General features: G+C 36.5%; 1 protein-coding gene across 1 annotated transcript; it reads left to right on the plus strand.

Annotated features, from left to right (window-relative positions):
* Positions 1–6,709: 6,709 nt before the first annotated feature.
* LOC145694824 (uncharacterized) lies at positions 6,710–17,591 on the plus strand. The gene is made up of 4 exons (XM_081771487.1): positions 6,710–6,840; positions 13,218–13,389; positions 15,068–15,164; positions 17,446–17,591. The coding sequence occupies exons 1-4, from the start codon at positions 6,739–6,741 to the stop codon at positions 17,489–17,491; spliced, it is 417 nt and encodes a 138-aa protein (XP_081627613.1). The 5' UTR covers positions 6,710–6,738; the 3' UTR covers positions 17,492–17,591.
* The last annotated feature ends 4,557 nt before the right edge of the window (positions 17,592–22,148 follow it).

The following is a 22,148-nucleotide window of genomic DNA, read 5'->3' on the forward strand; positions in this document are numbered from 1 at the left end:
TTTTAAAGTAGGAAAAGTACTTCCCTGGGTCGGACAGTGCCTGGTGTACTTGGGTGATTTTACATAAGATTTTGGAAGTAATTAATATAGAAGTATTAATTTGAAAGTATTAATTACGTGACTTAAAGAAGTCTTAATGAAAGATAATAGACTTAGAAAAATATAATAGGTAGTCATATTTTGTAAAATAGTCATATTAATTTCTAGTCCACACAATTATTTCATGGGTCTATTATTTGTGCTCGTTTCCAAATAAACCCAAGTGTACTGCAGAAGAAATATGTAAGCAAACACTTCTATCGCACCATTAGATTTTGAAAGATTTAGCATATACAGAAATTATGAATAACGTTTTTGAAAACAAAGTCTTGTTCATTAATCTTGTAAAAATTAATACACAGTAAAATTTTATAATGTGGCCATGATTTTACAGATCCCAATGTGCACTTGCAAGATTAATTAATCCATCTTTTTTCCCTTCAAGTTGCAGAAATGCTATGGAATAGTATGTTGTCTCCTGTTGGTAAAAAACCAATGACATTCAACCTAGATACATTTCCGAATTTAAAATGTCCCACGATAGAGGCTCCTTTTATTTTCACCAACGACAATTCTAAGCTTTTCCTTCAGACAGGAAGACAATATTGAGAACAGAAGAAGATGGGGAATCTATTTCAGTGTAGCTACAGAATTAAAGAACTGTTCGTAAATCAAAAACAAGGAGGCAGTGCTATATGCTCTAGTGGTAGTAACAATGTACTATATACATATTTTGTAAATATATACTTGTATATTCAATGAATAAAATTTAAAGATAAGCAAATATTTCATATAAAGAAGAAACTGTTCTTTCTTTATCCATTTCTCTTCCTAACAAGATCTGCTTAATAACCTATAAAGATTATTCAGATAAAATATTAGAAATTCTTTATATCTGTATAGCTCAATATTTTACTTATCATAAGCAATATGTTTCCTTAATTGGATACATATTCAGGAAGCTGTACTACTTCTAGCATAGAAGGACCTTGGCTATTTGAATATAATAAGAGGAAAATCATTTGTTCAGGAAATTAGTGCAATAGGTGATTTAATTTATGATGGCAAAATATTAATAAATTTTCATAGTACAAACATATTAAGGAACTAAAGTTCTCTAATAAAACTAATAGTCAGAAAAAAAAAGTGAGAAGAGTCAAAAGAGCAGTTAGACAACGGAAACAGCACCTGTGACATATTGCATTGCGTGACTTACACCTCCTTGCAAGCAATGCAGTGACAGCTTGAAAACCAATCAAGATGCACAGCCCCAGAGTGAACGCTGAACTCATTAAGTAATGAATGTTGTAAAGATAGTAGTTCTTTTTGTTGTAGAATTCACTACAGGTAGATAAAGCTGATCATTGAATAAGAAAATTATAAGCGTAATTAAGTAAAAATGTCTGTTTTCGTTCTTTAAATCTGATACATATATATATATATATATATATATATATATATATATATATATATATAGGGTGATAGGTAACTCCACCGACAAACTTTGGGAGGTGATTCCTTATATGAAATATAAGAAAAAAGTTTTTATAAACATAGGTCGAAAAACGTCTCATTTCAGAGTTATGAACCTCCGAAAATTCGAAAAATCATGTTTCGAAACGCCCTGCCTTAAAAACTATAAGACCTATAACAAGCAGTTTAAGAAATTACACAGAAACTAGTATGCGAACTATCTAAATATCCATGTTTTACCATCCTCCGTTATCCTCGAAACGAACGCGTTATTAGTACTTAAAGGAGTATCCCTATAACTCAATTTCCTTTTTACAGTTGGTTTCGCCGATAACGGAGGATGGTAAAACATTTATATTTAGATAGTTCGCATACTAGTTCCTTTGTAATTCCTTAAACCACTTGGGAACGGTCCTGTAGTTTCTAAGGCAGAAAGTTTCGAAACGTGAATATTCTAATCTTCGGCGGTTTATAATTCTGAAAGGAGACGTTTTTCGTCCCATGTTTATTCGAATTTTTTCTTTCATTTCATATAAGTAATCACCTCCCAAAGTTTGTCGGTGGAGTTACCTACCATCTTGTATATATAAACCGCTTACTTCAGAAAGCAAACATGTCCACATTTCGTAATGTTTGCAGGAGAAAAAAAAAAAAAAACTATCTTTACGATATTTCCACCATAACATGAAAATTGCAGGCGTCGCGATGCCCATTGTTACTGAGCGGATAAGTGTCATTTCTGCACTGAACGATCCATTAATCTATTACAAACAATTATTGTCACAAAAAAAGTCATATGTAAATGTTGGACATGTTTGATTTCTTCAGTAAGCGGTTCATATATATATATATATATATATATAAAATTGCATTCCTAAAAGCCTTATATTTTGCATCGCTACTTGTACTGCGAACCAGTGATTTATCCAGAATTTTGAAGTTAAGGGGGTGTTAAAAAATCTGGGGGGTGCAATCTTGCATTAAGTTTCTTTTTTCAAATTTGAAAAGTCGTTGATGCAATGAACGATTGTATTGGATTTCCTTCCTCAGCCAGAGCCAATTAGCGTCGACTTTCTCATGCTTGGTGTGACGTCGAAATGAAATCATTGGGAATCGATTGGTCAAACGTTTGTGTGGCGATCACAGCCGTGTAAAGGTTGATTTTCATTCAATCTTGCGTTGCGTGCTTTGCTTGAAAATTTATTTTGCCGAAAGAAAGTTGTTTTATTCTATTGGCACTTAAGAACAAGAATTCAAAATCTTTTAAAAACCAAAATAGCAAACTTTTTAATTATGTCTTCCCGTTCTGCATAAAGGCCCTCCAGCACTTTCTAGAAAATATTTTAAATTATCTTATATTTAGGCAGAACGGGAATTCCCGTTCTGCCTAATCTTTTTAGACAAGGAATTCTGTCCAGGAAGGGATTTCTTCAACAGAATTTTCTTTAGTAATTGTAACAGATTTTGTAAGAAGAATAATTATTTCTTTAGGTTTTATCATAAATTTTAGATCTTATTCTACATGTTCTTCTCGGAAAAATGACAGTTCTGTTATTATCACTGTTATTCACATCTATTTCAGCAAAAATGAATGTGATTAAAAAAAGAACTGCCTGTAGAGAAATGGAAAATTGATTGATTCAGTTGCAAAAAAGCCATTTAACATTGTAGCTGAAACGAAGATAAAACAAACTTACTTCAGTCTAGTATCAAGTCATTTCACAACAAAATTTTCCAGTAGTTCACCTCCAACATGCTAAGGCTCGCAGTCAGGGTCGGTTTTAGGATTTTAATTTGGGGTAGGCCCGCTCCCTCGTGTATGGATACATATGTAGATTTGATTGATTAATGACAATAAGAAAATTACTTTTACAGTAGTGGTTGACGCTGTTTATCAAATAATTATTTCCCACTAATATAAAAAATGGAAAATATATTTACTCTTTATTGTATCTTTTAGTGTTTATACATGTTCAAAATTTTTTGGTAGGCCCTTGCCTTTCCGCTAAAACCGCCACTGCTCGCAGTACGTAAAAGGTGCCACAGTTCACATCCTCAAGACATGTTTGGCCATATATTAACCAAACAATGCAAAGGGATGCGTAAGACGGCCCTTATCCCCGATTATCTGACCTATTGATTTGATTGAAACTACAAAAAACCTACTAGTATTTCAATATTGTAATTGTTTTTTTTTTTTTTGGCTATTTTCATTAACAATATAAATATGAAAATACAAGTATATACCCAGACAACACGTACCTGTACGGCACATGTGCACTTTCCATGCATAAGCCGTACATATGCACATGTTCATTTGTGTGGATGATGCATACATACATAACCCGTGCTTAAGCCGTACATGTGAATTTGCGTGGATGAAGCACACATACAGAACCCGGGCAAACACACATGTGCATTTGCGTGGATGAAGCACACGCACATAACCCGTGATTAAGTCGTGCATGTATACATGTGCACCTGCATGGATGAAACACACATTTATATAACCCGTGCTTAAGCCGTTATGTGCACATGTACATTTGCGTAGATGAAACACACCCACATAACCCGTGATTAAGTCGTGCATGTGCACATGTGCACTTGCATGGATGAAACACACATTTATATAATCCGTGCCTAAGCCGTTACATGCACATGTGCATTTCTGTGGATGCTGCACACGTACATAACCCGTGATTAAGAAGTGCACGTGCACATGTGCATTTCCATGGATGAAAAACATTATATAACACGCGCTTAAGCCGCTATATGCACGTGTGCATTTGTGTAGAATAGGCACACGTACATAACCAGTGATTAACAAGTGCATGTACACATGTGCACTTGCATGGATAAAGCACACACTTACATAACCCGTGCTTAAGCCGTTATGTACACATGTGCATTTGCGTAGATGAAACACACGCACATAACCCGTGATTAAGAAGTGCACGTGCACATGTGCATTAGCATGGATGAAACACACATTTATATAACCCGTGCATAAGCCGTGATATGCACATGTGCATTTGCGTGGATGAAGCACACGCACATAATCCGTGACTAAGTCATGCATGTGCACATGTGCAATTGCATGGATGAAGCACACATGTATATAACCCGTGCTTAAGCTGTTTCGTGCATATGTGCATTTGTGTAGAATAGGCACACGTACATAACCAGTGATTAACAAGTGCATGTACACATGTGCACTTGCATGGATAAAGCACACACTTACATAACCCGTGCTTAAGCCGTTATGTACACATGTGCATTTGCGTAGATGAAACACACGCACATAACCCGTGATTAAGAAGTGCACGTGCACATGTGCATTAGCATGGATGAAACACACATTTATATAACCCGTGCATAAGCCGTGATATGCACATGTGCATTTGCGTGGATGAAGCACACGCACATAATCCGTGACTAAGTCATGCATGTGCACATGTGCAATTGCATGGATGAAGCACACATGTATATAACCCGTGCTTAAGCTGTTTCGTGCATATGTGCATTTGTGTAGAATAGGCACACGTACATAACCAGTGATTAACAAGTGCATGTACACATGTGCACTTGCATGGATAAAGCACACACTTACATAACCCGTGCTTAAGCCGTTATGTACACATGTGCATTTGCGTAGATGAAACACACGCACATAACCCGTGATTAAGAAGTGCACGTGCACATGTGCATTAGCATGGATGAAACACACATTTATATAACCCGTGCATAAGCCGTGATATGCACATGTGCATTTGCGTGGATGAAGCACACGCACATAATCCGTGACTAAGTCATGCATGTGCACATGTGCAATTGCATGGATGAAGCACACATGTATATAACCCGTGCTTAAGCTGTTTCGTGCATATGTGCATTTGCGTAGAATAGACACACGCGCATAACCAGTGATTAAGAAGTGCACGTGCACATGTGCACTTGCATGGATGAAGCACACATTTATATCACCCGTACCTAAGCCGCTATGTGCACATATGCATTTGCGTAGATGAAGCACACGCACATAATCCGTGATTAAGAAGTGCACGTGCACATGTGCATTAGCATGGATGAAGCACACATTTATATATATATATAACCAGTGATTAAGAAGTGCACGTGCATATGTGCATTATCATGAAGCACACATTTAAATAAGCCGTGCTTAAGCTTTATATGCACGTGTGCATTTGCGCAGAATAGGCACACGTACATAACCAGTCATTAACAAGTGCATGTACACATGTGCACTTGCATGTATGAAGCACACATTTATATAACCCGTGCTTAAGCCGTTATATACACATGTGCATTTGCGTAGATGAAACACACGCACATATCCCGTGATTAAGAAGTGCACGTGCACATGTGCATTTGCATGGATTTAAAACGCATTTATATAAGACGTGCTTAAGCCGTTATGTGCACATGTGCATTTGCGTGGATGAAGCACACGCACATAACCCGTGATTAAGAAGTGCATGTGCACATATGCATTCGCATGGATGAAACGCACATTTATATAACCCGTGCTAAAGCCGCTATGGGCACATGTGCGTTTGCGTAGATGAAACACACGCACATAACCCGTGATTAAGAAGTGCATGTGCACATGTGCATTAGCATGGATGAAGCACACATTTATATAACCTGTGCTTAAGCCGTTATGTACACATGTGCATTTGCGTGGATGCAGTACACATTTATATAACCCGTGCTTAAGCCGTTGTGTGCACATGTGCATTTGCACAGCTACTGCACATGTGTATGACACATTCGTAATACCGTGCAAGTGTATTTAGTTTCATTCTGCTAATATTTACATTAAATATGGCTATAGTATTTTTAATTGAAAGTTCAATTTTTTAAAAATTATTATATTACTCATTCTAAATAAACAATATAATGTAACCTGCATTTTTCGAAGGCTTAAGTACATTGGAATAAATATTCAATCAGATAAATCGACACGCTATAAATAGGCTCTCTCAGTAGCATAAAAAATGTGCAGTGTTCGCTTTGATGTAATAAATGACGTGAGAACCGAATAGACATGTGTCTGATTATATACATACAAAAAGATATGTAAATATAATAATCTTAATAAGATTATTATTGTTTGGAAGTAAAATATTATTTTTCTCTATTAGTTATTAATTTAATTTTTGTTTCGAATCACGCATGCGCACTGGTTGGAGCTGTGTATTAGCCATGCACGGCGCGCTTATTTGTGTGGTCGGGTACGAGCTGTGGTGTGGTGGTGTTTGTCCAATGTTGTTGAAGGCGAAGAATTCAACATTATATTATAATCAGGTGAGTGATGAACTTAATTTTACTGTAATTTGTAAAATTTAATAAAGCACCCGTTTAAATAATAAAACTGGTGTTAATGTTGCCGTATACACATGCATCCTGTTCTTCTCAAGCAGTATTTATTAGTTGACATTTTATGTTTTTGGAGGGGACATTGAAGCTATAGATATACATTGAAGGCACTGTCATGATTTGCATCTCTTTAAAGAAAGATCTGCAAGAGTCATTATCACGTAGTCCTTTTAACATGAAATAAATTATGCATACATAACCCTACATTTGAAAGGAGGTAGTGTTCCAACGGCAGAACCTCCGAGATAATTTACAATCAAATCAAGGTATGCTAGTATCATTACCAAATCCAGAATGGGAATTAGGGGTAATAGTTAAAATAGGGAAGGTTCTAGATTACTGGTCCCCCATATAGATTAGTAGCTGGGTAGGTTTCTTTCTGTACTAAGTTTATGCATTTAACTTATACAGTATTGCCGAGCGAGCGTTAGCGAGTGAAGGCGGGTTAGAACCCCGCAGGGCACGTTGTTTTCTGTCTTTATTACTGCTCAATGGGAAGGGACCAGTAATCAAGAACCTTGCCGTTAAAATAGAACCTGATCGTATGCATGTATTTTTCTTGAGCCATCTTTTAAGAAAGGTATAAAGGCATTACTCGAGCAAACGGTTCTATGAAATTTACACGCATTTATTGCATTTTCCGGTTTCTTTTTGCAGAACATGCACTAAATGAGGAGCTAATGCATAAACCACGAACCAACTTGTCTAGGTGGCCACTAAAAAGCACGAATGCTATCTAACCGAATCAGGGCAGGAGCGCAGCAGGAGGCCCGAGCGGATCAAAGGGGTGCGTTCGTAGGGAGCAGGCGGGTCAGCAACAAGGGCATACGCATAAACGAGGATAGTGAAAACATACATTAAATATCTGCAATAATTTTTACCTTCAAAAGCACTTATATAATAGTAGTAATTCTTAATTTCAAAATGGCTTCACTGCTTTCCCGCGTACAAATGGTCTGCTGCGAGGAGAAATTCGTATGCTCTGAATTTTTACTTTTCTACACTTGCCATGACGCTTGAAAAACTATAATACGACGCTCTTTATCACACGTATCGACGCTCTCTAATCGTATGCGTACATTATATCTATCGCAGTCGTCCATTGCTAACACGAACGGAACTTTCCCGCAGTTTATTTTCACCTTCTTCGCATTCTTGTATTCTTCCGCTTCAGTAAATAGTTACATGTAGAATACGTTCACTACCATTGAAAATGTATTTCAATATGATATCCACTGACAGAAATTACTTATATTTACACTCTGCTTCTTTTACGAAAAGTGTTTCACATCGTATTTTACCTATAAATTTTGTTTTCGGTAGAACCGCCTGCTCGAGTGAACCCATACAAGCATTTTTTTGAAGACCTTACTGCAACATGCAATATTTAAAAAGGATATCTGAATATAGATCGAATTGATTCAGGATATAGCTTAAGGGCAACTCTTTACTGTAGGTCTCACATGTAACATCTCCACTGTGACTTACTTCACAAAAGATAACTCTGCGAGGCAGGGTTGGTTTAAACCAGCTGGTTTTTCAGAAAAAAAAAAATTGGTTTAAACAAGAAAGAAAAAAAAAAAAAAAGAAAAATGTTTAAATCGTGTGAACTTTATGGTGACGTTTCCACATATCAAACCATCCGCATTACGTTTATCTACTTTTCACCTTTTAATCGAGGGGTCCCGTGTTCAATTCTCGGTCCATCTTTCAGGTGTAAAGCAAGTAGCAATTCGAGGTGTCTCTTTAAGCGAAAGTCTTCTCCGTGATAACGTTGGTATTTCATAAGGAATTTAAGCCTAAACATACGAAATAAAACCAAGTTATATATTTCTACTTGTTTTATAAAGAAGCCAAGGCTGCTTAAACATATTGATAGAAATTGGCAAAATTTATCAACTGCCTACGTAGCTTCCAACATCAGCTTGGATTTCACTTTGTTTTAATTTTATTGAATATCTACATACCCAATTTTTAATTTAATACCTCAGTTTTAGCCTAGTGATTATGATATGTTGACCTTCAAATTTTACACACAAATACATTTAAATAACAGGATTTTCCCAATGGAGTTTCCCGATTTATATATATAATTCTGTATAATGTTTTTACTTGTGTAACTGTTTGTCTTTTAGTCCTTCTGAAATGACTCTTGACTAGGGATGGCCACAAAGTTCCGGTTCCAGAACCGGTTCTTAGGAACCGGTTTCAGACTTGGATCCGAAAGCCCCCAAAGACCCGTAAAGGAGTCACAAATTTCACCTTCAAAACACTGCAAAGAGGACCATGCGCTTGTGCTCTCCCCGCCCAAACTCTCTTGTGCCCCCAGAAAACAATTTTGGTCCACCAGTTTTTTTTTGTTTTTATTTTGGTCCACCAGTGTTTTTTGTTTTTATTTTGGTCCACCAGTGAGTGTTTAGCCAAATGAGTTGGCCAATTTGCCTGTTTAACCATTAAGTTTGCCAGTTACCCAGTTAATTTAGCTAAATGAGACAAGCGGCCGCCACCTGGGTGCCTGCCTGTCGCTTCCACCATTTCATCTAGCACACTGTTCACAGCCTTCCAGCAGCTCGTGTTTAGTGTAGGGATCGTCACAAAGTTTCGGTTCCAGACCTGGATCCGAAAACCCAGTTCCAGAACCGGTTACAGACCTGGATCCGAAGAACCGGTTCCGGACCTGGATCCGAAAAACCGGTTGTTGAACCGGATCTTCTAGAACCGGATCCGTTCAGACCCGAAAAACTGTTCCAACAGGAACCGGTTCTGGCCATCCCTACTCTTGACAATTATAGCTATTAACAAGCAAGCTTATGTAAAGATCAGTACAACGTATTTTTATCAAGAGTCCTTCGTGAGTGAGTCGGCAATCACATTTGTGACCAGTTAACCCCGGTTTCGTGTCCAAATGGACAATTTCTCTTGGATGTCTTTGAAGCTAGAACAGCTGGGGGATAGCCCAGTGCCTAGAATAGATAACTTGGTTTCAAATTTTATGCCCGAATGCAATCTCTTTGTCAAACCAAGGACCATGGGAGGGGGACCTCTCATAATTTGTACGTGAGAGATACTGGCGACCATCATTTTTGTATTGGCGAGTGAGTCTGACTTTGAAATTTTGCGCCCTGTTGTCTGTTATGCTATTGTCATTTTCTCTCTCTCTCTCTCTCTCTCTCTCTCTCTCTCTCTCTGTAATAATGCACGAAATTTGCACTTCACAAAAAAATCAAAGCTCTGTTCAGTCATGTCTTTAACCCGTTATGTAGATTCTTACAAAAAATAAAGTAGTACGAGAAAAAGCACAATCTTATCAAAAAAGAGCTGAGTTTGAATGATTTATGAGTGTTATCTAGTTAGGATATTTTTTCCTTCACTGCTATTAAATTTTTCATAGTCACTTATGAATCTTTGTAAATAGTGAATTGAAAAAATGAAATGAAATCTTTGAGTTTTACGTCCCACGGTTATGCCGGTTAGGCTAAAGGAGACGGTGATAATGAGAGATGAGTAAAATGGTGGAATGAAGAAAGTGGGAGAAAACGGGAGTACCCCGAGAAAACCCACGAGCACGGTGTTTGTCCACCACAAAGCTCACTTGGCGGGGGCTGGGATCGAACCCGGGACCCCAAGCACCAGAGGTGAACGCTCTACCACTGAGCCACCGCGCCTCCCAAATAGTGAATTGAAACTAAATTGTCCACAATAATGTAAATGGATTGTGTGTGCTAGATTTGACTTTAAAACTTGTTTTGAGAACACACAAAATTTAAATTTGAGCATATTACAAATGTGATTTGACGCGAAATAACTGTGTAGTAATATGTAAGAAAGATATGGTAAAAATTGAAGTGTTTTCTTTCATAATACTTTCATTTTCTTAAATGTGGGAAACTAGGTCGTATCTACATACTATAATTTTTCCGCTATTTTTGGAAACTAATAGGAAGTTTTTAATTATGTATACGACAAACGCCATGAGATATTTATTATTTGTCCACACGGGCCAGTTAATTTATATATATTAGTATGGCGCTAAATACGTTGTACAACTGTTAGGTGTTACACTACCGAAAACGTGAGAAAATTAACTTTAAGGATCCATGGCTCCAGTACTATGGGACCAATCGTGGTCGGGTCAAAGCGTCACATAGGAACTAGTATGTGTCCTATCCAAATATCCACGTTTCAGAATCGTGCGGCATTTGCGCATCAATTTCTGTACAGGCAGTTGATTAGTACTTCAAATTTCCGGAGCATTTCCGAAATGCCTCTCTAAGCTTTAATGCGCAAATGCCGCACGATTCTGAAACATGGATATTTGAATAAGGCACACACTAGTTCCTAAGTGATGTTATGCAGGGCTCCCAGCTGTCCTCTTTTTCCTATTTTTTCTTATTTGTTTGGAAATGTGTGTATATTTGTCCTATATTTTAATCTTCTCCTATATTTCCTATATTTTTAGTGATTGCATTATTAAAAATACAAGCCAAAGACAGTTCCAGTGATGATTTAAGTTGCTACATATTAGCAATATGCTAAATAAGTCATAGCATTTTTTAAGGGACAAGTCACTAATCCTCACTATTACTTTTTTTTAAAAAATTTGCTCTTTACTATCCTCCTCTGTTCATTTTTTTTTTCTGTTTCCTATGTGCTTATTCTTCCTCAATGAAGCTTAGCTGAGGAACCTTACCGTGCTCCAGACTCTTGTAACGCAAGCTGTGTTAGCATTTTCTTTCAGCAGTGTGTGCAGCAGTATTGTTTCGGCATTAAGGTGTGTTGGTATTCACCAACATATCCCAACGTCTTCCAATATTGCTGTACATAATATGCAAGGTCCACACGCGTCCTGGAAACCCTGGAAATAAAAGTGTTTCGTAAAAACGTCCTGAAAAGGTCACGGAAAACGTCCTGACGAGAACTTTCTGGAACTTCAAGATTTCCATTGAAAGTCAATGAAAATCCTCAATGTTGTTAGAAGCTCTGTTGTATCTTTTCTAGAGCACAAAGGTGAAAAATCCAGGAGTCTGAAATAGTTACCTATAATGAGCAACCAAGACAATATTACGTGAGTAGACATTTATAGACTTTATAACATTTCAGAAAATAAATTGTTTTCACAGAAATTAGTTATGTAGCGCTCCCTAGCAGAATGCTCCCGATTTTTGGTGACTGAATTTGATCTAACTTTGACCTAAGTTTTCCGGAGATACATAGATTATCTCCACTTTATAGGTTCAGATTCGCGTACATCCTGTATGAGATTTACCATTGTTATTTTTTTTTCCTACTAGATAGCACCATTAATACTCCTCATTGTGAATATAAACAACTAAAAGTAGTACTGATGGCACAGTCCGTCAATCTTCTATTTCAGTGTTCTAACTTATTAAATTTAAAAAAAAAAAAAAAAAAAAAAATTCGTCGCTTTGCATGAGTAAGGTTGTGAATTTACGAAATACATATTTTTCTGAAGTCATGGCAATTGTATTAATTTGAAAGGGATGTTTGTATGATACTTTTTATATTGCTACTCTCACTATTTCATTGTAATAATAGAATATTGAGTGTCTGTTATTTATCTTATTGTGCTCTGAAATTAAACTTCACTTTCTGCTCACTTTTATATTGACTGTTCGCTTCTATATTCATGTGTAAGACAAAAACTTGACATTTACAACATTGGTGCTGAATACTAAATTGTCGTAAGAGTTGACATTTTGAAGTTATTAAATACGTTTCATCCGTATGCATGTTTTTTTCTATAAGTTAAATTGTGTAAAAAGTTTTCAACAACTAAGAATGTATGTGTATATTGACTATGTATATGTATAATTTTATCAAATTTGCAGAATTAAGACACATTCAAAAAGTCACACATTAAAGAATTATCTTCTTTAGCGATCATGGGAACTCGGATAGTACTACATTCCTCCACATGCTCTATGAAGTAAAAACAGTGGAGTTGGCAAAAAATGTAATGCATTTCCTAGGTTGGTTTCTTCAGCAAACAAACGAAAGTAACATTGAAAAAAAAAAAACTACCAATAACATTGATTGTTTAAAAGTAAGATGTATTAATCTATCCAAATTGGATCCTAGTTTTCATCAGATTTGCTGATTTATTTTTGCCACCACATTTCACATCATATAAAAGATATGTAACCTTGGCAGATAACTTAATCACAAGAAATAATTTATGGTGATTATTTGCTCTAACATTAACTAAATATTGAAAAATATTATTTATATGCATGAAATTTTTTCGCTGCATTAACACAGCACAATCGATACAATGTTACTTTCAGTTTCAAATGTTGGCGAGTGGTGGAAAAACTCCAAAACAACTAGCACAGAATATTCTTCGTCGTGTCGTGGTGGATGAAGTTGCTGAGCTGTATAGCCTCACAGGAAAGTCGGGAATAAATTGTGTGAGGAAGCTGTCGTTTGTGGAGACACAAACCTACAAGTTTATTGTTGGTAAGAGTTTTTTGTGCATTTTTTTTTTTTTAATCGTGATCGCATTGTCTTCAATGCTTGATAGTTTATAGGGTGTTTATTGGGAAAGGGCAATAATTAGGTTGTGCTCAAGCATGTCCAGAACAAGAAGTCCATATAAACTTTGTTTCAGGGATATTACTATATGAATTTGGTACATGTGGACAAGGAAATGTGTACATTGGAGTTACGTTGAAACAGTTTCATTAATTTTATGTTCCCGCTGTTATTTACCAACACTGTACACCTTTTCTTTCAACCACCCATACAGTAGCCCAAGGGTGTTAGAACAGGTGCCTAGGTGGCCATTAGACTAGCCCAAAACATCCAATCCAACGACTAGTATTTTGCGTGAAGGCACTGGGTGATAGTCGAGTGAAAACGGTTCACCGTCCATTTGGTATCACATGATGCGTAGAAAGAATACTATCCTCCAAATACGGAGGGAAAGTATTTTGCAAAAGATGAAGGTATGGTGCACTGTCAACACGAAAGTTCCATCTGGTAACTGTTCGCATGAAGCATGTTGGTTTTCCGCGGACCATTGGTGCCAATTATGAGTAGTGTTAATCCTGTAGTATCCTCCTCAGTCCTCTTTACATTAGTTACCATTCTCGTGTCTTATAGTATCACAGTACGCATTTCAACATAATTGCAGTGTACCCTTGTCACCATGCATTAAACTTCATGTAGTGATATATCTGAAACAAAGGTTTAAAACGTATATGTTTATGTAAACTTGATTGTTGTAGTCGACAAATCTGACCGCCTCTCAAATTATTGACCTTTCCTCCTGAAGCACCCTGTATATTGTTTCTTTTTGAGTAACAAATTGTTCTTTGATATAAAATATACTGTTTTGCAATAGAATGTAAGTTGAGTGTTTGTAGTAACACAGACCCCACCAAAAACAAAACAAACAGAAGAAAAGTGAGATGAGTACAGTTATGTTTAATTATTTCAATAAGTGAGGAATTTTTAATTTGATAGGTTCTTTTTCTGGCGTTAGTAGAAGCCATAAAATTCTACTATATTTACTCAATTATACCGCTGAATTGTTCCAAATTTTATTACCTTAAAACAATGATTCTCATTATAAACAATAATTTTGAAAGGCATGTGAAACATGGCCGTTGGTTCAATTCCAGATCACACAAAATATTTCCAATCCTCTCCCCACATTATTTAAACTTGTAAGACGAAAATATCATACGTCGTATATGCTTTGTAATGACTGCACTTTTTTATTTACTTAAAAAGTCACTGACAATTGCTGCAAATGATAAAAATGTCAATTAGATTGAGAGGGGAGTCATTGGTGTGGTGAGTGACTCACTGCTGGGAATGACAATTTCAGTAATCTTCAATACAGAGAGGCAGTGGGAGGGGGGGAAAATCGGAGCATAAACTTCTCTGTATGCTGTATGCGAAATAGTTTTTCTTTATCTGTTCCGTATAAAAATTGCGTGAAGTATTATACTCTCGTAAATACAGCAAATATCTCATTACCAAGGTATCATTCAGACGGAAAAGGATTGCATACCAAAATTGTTGTTAGGGTTTCTCTTTCTCACTTTTGATGTTATTTTAGGATTTAAGTTTACTAATGAATGTATAATTTCATATATATCAACATAGTCATATGTACATTTTTTTCTAGCATCTGCAAAGAAATTATATCCTGAGTGTTCGGAGGAGCAAATCAGGGAAGCGATAAGTGATTGGCTGCACCACGCCAAAACAAGGAGGTCACGAAGGTACGTATCACCTCTGATGTTTGGTTTTCATGTATTCGTAAGCCTTTATTTTAATATTTACATGCAATTTTGCAGCAGTTTTCAAAATAAGAACGGTTAACAAGTGGTCTCCAAGCTTTAAATTGTCACTATAATCTACATCAGAAGTCGGCAACAGGGCGGACATTTTTGCATACTTGGGACCTAGCGGGCAAGGAGGTGCGGAACTGTGCTTTTACCTTGAAATATGTGCGAGTAGCTAACGGAGTATAAAATGTGTTTGCTCTCGTAGGTAATTTATAAGCAGAAAAAAAAACCTTTGACGCAGTCATTCTTTCAACTTTATTCTCTATAATTTATACGCACCTATTCTCAACGTGTATATTAACGCTCTCCAGCGGCGTTCTCATTTTCAAAGGGGACACTAGAACAAAACTGGGCGATTCGGGGGTGTTTGAGATTTCATGATCTTTAAGACTTTTTTCTTATTCTGCGAGAACGATTATGTATTTTACAAACTATTAGAAATTTGTAGACTTATATGACACAAACAAACTTTTTCGTTTTTTTTAAAGGTTAATATCGACGGAAAAGAGAGGAACATTTCATTTTTTTTTTTCGTCTTGTACAGTGTTCAATATAAATATCGCAACTCGACTACAGTTTTAAGATTTTATCTTATGCAATACATTTGAAATCAATGTTCTGCAGGTTGCTGCATAATCAATCTAACCTTAAACTAACGCCTGATAGGCAGGTAACCAGCGAAATATTGATTTCAAATGCATAAATTAAAGTATTGTACTACTATAGAGTTGCGATATTTATGTGGAACACTGTACCACCTGATGATAAAAAGAAATTGACTCATTGATAGTAAAAGAAATGTTTCTTAAGAATCTTACTAGTATTGTTTAAATTCAAAATGTACATTATATTAGTTGAAAAAAAGAAGAAACCTTTACGTCAGGATTGCAACGCTGAGTTAGGAAGGAGGATAATCCGATGTCCCGTCATTGCACTATTCGATTTACAGGCACGCAGACAGAGAATATGGATTTTGCCGATCGCTTATCTAGGATATAGGATCTTTTTTTCTTACACAAATTTGCCACTGTGTTTTTGCATATTTTGGGTTAAATTTTAAGCAGTACTTAGTCTTCCAGTGTCTCAGTATCTAGTAACATGACTTGAAATATGAATATCTAAAAAAATTTATTAATAATGCCATTGTACTTGATAGCAATAAGATTTATAAATTTGTTTCACTGTGAGTCATATAAGTCAGGGGCGCACTGACAGGAAGTCCGTCGGATCTGAACCCCTATAACGTTTAATTTGTATGAAAATGAATATAATTTCAAGGGCAGGTACGTAACTTATTTGCATTTCATACTCTAAACCATCCTCGGCCGCTCGCAGAGAGGAATACAGAGTGCACTACTGTATATACTTCTGCCTATCTTGCATAACGTGGTAGAGATCAGCCAGTTATATACAATTGATAATATGGAAAAGGCAACGTTTTTATTGGTTGTTCATGCCACAAAAATAAATCTTTTTCATCTTGCTTGCTTCTCTGAATATTGTTTCTTACTTTCAACCCACTTCCCGTAGCTTAGGTAACATAAAACTTCCATTTGTGCTAGATTTTTCTTCGTTATGCGTTGCCTCACAGCTTTCGTCTTCATTTTGAACTTTTCAGAAGGCATTCGAAGTGTAGTGTTTCGATCATCCGTGAACATTCACCTCAATTTCTCTACCAAATTCACTTCTCATAGTTCTTACTGCATCCAGTCTTGAGTTTATTCTCATCCTTCACTGTCCGTACGAATGAGCACGGGGTGAACAAGCATGCTCATACATTTACTCCTGTTGTAATAACTCAGTTTTACGTGTACTTAAACCCACACTTGTCAATGTCATTCAAGGTCAGTGCATTTAGTACCATTTACTCATGAGATGTTCTACCAGTGTTTTAAACACACGTTTGCACAGGATTGCCACCTGTCGATAAAAAGCCAGCCTCGTTTTCAAATTGCTAATTTAAATACTCTTACTTGAATTGATTCAATACCCTAAGAAATCTTATTTCAGAGATGCTGATGGTGGTGATTTATTGAGCTTAAATGGTAGTCTTTAGCTTTGTTTCTGGAGAAAATGGTATGGCATGTATAATTTGGATGGACCATATTTAAATTCTTAATCTCAAACTATGCTAAGAATATGACTGTGATTTAGTTTAAATAGATTGATTTAGTGTCTGCACTTACTGTATTACTTTTAAAACTTCTCTTTACAGGATGCAGAGGACTGAGGCCAAGGATTTATCGGAGAAAGTAAATTAAAAGAAAGAAAAAAAAACTACAACCATCTTGTAGATTACTTTTTATATTTAATAAGAAATAAATGTATAGATATATATATAATCAGTTGTTATCAATGTTGTAATACCTACTATTTCCATAAAATTACAGCGGAGTTGCACCAAGTTACGGTTAATAGAATATATAAACATTTTTGCACTTGGATTTTGTTTAAAATCTAGTTTCACTTGTGATTGAGTTGAGGCCACTTTGCTTTATCAAGCATATATTTTAAATCTGAAATAGCTCCATGATGGCTTTTGATGAAATCATACTATGTAAAAGCTATGTTGACAAACCAAGCACTGTATTAAAAGAAAAACATATATATGCAAACCACAACTGTTTATAAGTTCAGAACCTAATTATTCAGACAAGTATGAGTTTTTTCTTTCTTAATATTTTCAGTATCATATATAGGGGTCGGAAGTTAAAGATAGTTTTTCCCAAGTGCCCGAAGGTAAGAGGAACACCATAATATATGTTAATTTCGGGTCATTTTAGGCCAGAAAATGCTTAGTTTTAAGTCATATTTGGCTTATTGGTCCCCATTTCCCTTTAAGTCTTAACAGCTGGTTTTGGTACTTGACCTTTTTTCAACTACAGTTTTGCTGCCCATTCTCAATTAGAAACTCTTAAACATAGTTTTCTGTAATAATCTCTGACAATAGGAACCCTTGAATGACTGGAGCAGGTATAGTAGGTATGACCAGACAGTAGATGCTTGTGAGGATTGTCCTCCAAGTAGTTCAAAATGAACAGCAGAAACAGGGCGACGAAAATGCAAATTTGCAATTTTTTTTTTCTGTTCAACATATCACCAGAATTGTGTATTATTTAAATATTATACACATTAAGTGTATCATTATTGATTTTATCATATTTTAAGTATTTTTTTCCAAATTTAGGTCATTTTCTTAATATGTTTAGGCTTTTTAAAAATTTTTTTAGGTAAGGTCTTCAACTTCCAGGCCCTAATGGTACGATACTCAATATGCTGCATAGCAAAATGAAAAGTCTATAATGATATATGTGTAGGAAGAAAGAAAAATATTGTCTAAATGCTCGTGACAGTGGTTTATTAATATATACGCTACTGATAAACAAAGTTTCGTCAGAGTACCATATTGTCTCGTCTTCAGGTGACGAGAATATGCTGTAGCTGCCTTTTGAGGGGGGGGGATTGGAATATAGAACTTTGGGATTACTGACCTGGAACGTTAATGGTGCGGTAGAGTAGTGCACGAGTCAGTAATTTTGGGTAAGTATATAATTGCTTTTTCGTTACATGTAACTCTGTTACTTTTCAAGAAGACGTTTACAATGTTGTATTTGAACTGCGTAAGGCACCAAATATATAAACTCCTTTTTTTTCGTTGTATCTCTAATATGCTTTTACATCACCTCTACACTACGAGGAAATCACCTGTGTCCTACATGAAAATCCTCTCGGTACTGCGTGTAAATCAAATGTGCGGAAGGTGTAAATCACTTGTGCAGGACGTGTGCATGGTAGGTATTGCGCATCCGAAGATGTTGAATAGAACCTGTGACGCTTATGTGCATCACATGTACAGGCGTACATTTATACAGATGATGCACATGTTGCATCCGTGCAATTGTACATGTACTACATGTAAATCACCTCTGTCGTTCATGTAAATCAAATACGTGCTACGTGTAAATCAACTGTGCGAAAGGCGTAAATCACTTGTGCAGGACGTGTGCACTGCACATGTACTGTGCACGTGAAGATGTTGAATAGGACCCGTGACGCTTATGTGCATCACATGTACAGGCGTACATTTATACAGATGATGCACATGTAGCATCCGTGCAATTGTACATGTACTACATGTAAATCACCTCTGTCCTACATGTAAATCAAATACGTGCTACGTGTAAATCAACTGTGCGGAAGGCGTAAATCACTTGTGCAGGACGTGTACACTACACATGTACTGCGCACGTGAAGATGTTGAATAGAACCTGTGACGCTTATGTGCATCACATGTACAGGCGTACATTTATACAGATGATGCACATGTAGCATCCGTGCAATTGTACATGTACTACATGTAAATCACCTCTGTCCTACATGTAAATCAAATACGTGCTACGTGTAAATCAACTGTGCGGAAGGCGTAAATCACTTGTGCAGGACGTGTCCAATACACATGTACTGTGCACGTGAAGATGTTGAATAGGACCTGTGACGCTTATGTGCATCACATGTACAGGCGTACATTTATACAGATGATGCACATGTTGCATCCGTGCAATTGTACATGTACTACATGTAAATCACCTCTGTCCTACATGTAAATCAAATACGTGCTACGTGTAAATCAACTGTGCGGAAGGCGTAAATCACTTGTGCAGGACGTGTGCACTGCACATGTACTGTGCACGTGAAGATGTTGAATAGGACCTGTGACGCTTATGTGCATCACATGTACAGGCGTACATTTATACAGATGATGCACATGTTGCATCCGTGCAATTGTACATGTACTACATGTAAATCACCTCTGTCCTACATGTAAATCAAATACGTGCTACGTGTAAATCAACTGTGCGGAAGGCGTAAATCACTTGTGCAGGACGTGTCCAATACACATGTACTGTGCACGTGAAGATGTTGAATAGGACCTGTGACGCTTATGTGCATCACATGTACAGGCGTGCATTTATACAGATAATGCACATGTTGCATCCGTGCAATTGTGCATTTACTGCGTGTAAATCACCTGTGTTCTACATGTAAATAACCTCTGTCCTACATGTAAATCACCTGGGTATTGCGTGTAAATCACCTCTATCGTACATGTAAATCACCTATGTGCTACATGTAAATCCCCTCTTTCCTACATGTAAATCATCTGGGTACTGCGTGTAAATCACCTGTGTGCTACGTGTAAATCACCGCTGTCCTAGATGTAAATCACCTGTGCACTACATGTAAATCGAATACGTGTAACGTGTAAATCAACTGTGCGGAACGTGGAAATCATTTGTGCAGGACGTGTGCACTGCACATGTCCTGTGCACGTGAAGATGTTGAATAGGACTTGTGATGTATATGTGCATCACATGTACAGGCGTGCATTTATACAGATGATGCACATGTTGCATCCGTGCAATTGTACATGTACTACATGTAAATCACCTCTGTCCTACATGTAAATCAAATACGTGCTACGTGTAAATCAACTGTGCGGAAGGCGTAAATCACTTGTGCAGGACGTGTCCAATACACATGTACTGTGCACGTGAAGATGTTGAATAGGACCTGTGACGCTTATGTGCATCACATGTACAGGCGTGCATTTATACAGATAATGCACATGTTGCATCCGTGCAATTGTGCATTTACTGCGTGTAAATCACCTGTGTTCTACATGTAAATAACCTCTGTCCTACATGTAAATCACCTGGGTATTGCGTGTAAATCACCTCTATCGTACATGTAAATCACCTATGTGCTACATGTAAATCCCCTCTTTCCTACATGTAAATCATCTGGGTACTGCGTGTAAATCACCTGTGTGCTACGTGTAAATCACCGCTGTCCTAGATGTAAATCACCTGTGCACTACATGTAAATCGAATACGTGTAACGTGTAAATCAACTGTGCGGAACGTGGAAATCATTTGTGCAGGACGTGTGCACTGCACATGTCCTGTGCACGTGAAGATGTTGAATAGGACTTGTGATGTATATGTGCATCACATGTACAGGCGTGCATTTATACAGATGATGCACATGTTGCATCCGTGCAATTGTACATGTACTATACGGATACTGTACGTGCATTGTGCTGTCTGGGTATGGTACTATTGCATATAGTATAGAATTATGTATATAAAACAAATCAGCTGATAAGGTGATGACGAAAAAGGCATTGCGATGTAGAACACTAACATTCTTTCTTAAGAATCGCCTTATGCATCCTCTCGCATTGTTTATTTAATATATGGCCAAATATGTCTTTATGGATGTGAATTGTGGCACCTTTTACATACTGCGACTCACTAGCATGTTGGAGATGAACTACTGAAAAAGTTAATAAATGTCAGTTAAATGTCAAACGGCTCTTTTGAACTAAGTAAATCAATTTTCCATTTGCCCGAAGGAGTTTTTTAAATCACATTCATCTTTACCAAAGTAGATGTGAATAACATTGCTGATAAAGAGCTGTATCCTCCTCATTTCTTCGTGAAGAACAAGAAGAATAACATCTGAAATTTATGATGAAACTTGAAGAAATAGTTATTCTTCTTACAGTCTCTGTTAGAATTACGAAACAGATTATTACGAATGCAGGACATAATTCAGAAGGGCAAACCCCAAAGAAAATTCAAACAAAACGGACTATATTCAAACATCAGAATCATAGACGCAGATTAATAAAAGAATTATTATCTTTTTCTTCAACTGTTATGCATCTAAAATCCTATCTGAAATTTTTCACTTCACGCAAATAACATTTAAAAAATGATGAAAACCCAATAAAAGACGTAAGACTGTTATAGTAAGTATGTATTTTATATTTCGATCTTTGCTAAATAAAATCTTGATCAGTATTTCAGAATTAAAATAAGTATTTTTATGTACATTATTCAAAATAAAAGACTG

This window comes from Thermobia domestica, chromosome 1 (assembly GCF_964235325.1).
Source record: "Thermobia domestica chromosome 1, izTheDome1.hap1.1, whole genome shotgun sequence".
In the NCBI taxonomy this organism is placed as follows: Eukaryota; Metazoa; Arthropoda; class Insecta; order Zygentoma; family Lepismatidae; genus Thermobia; species Thermobia domestica.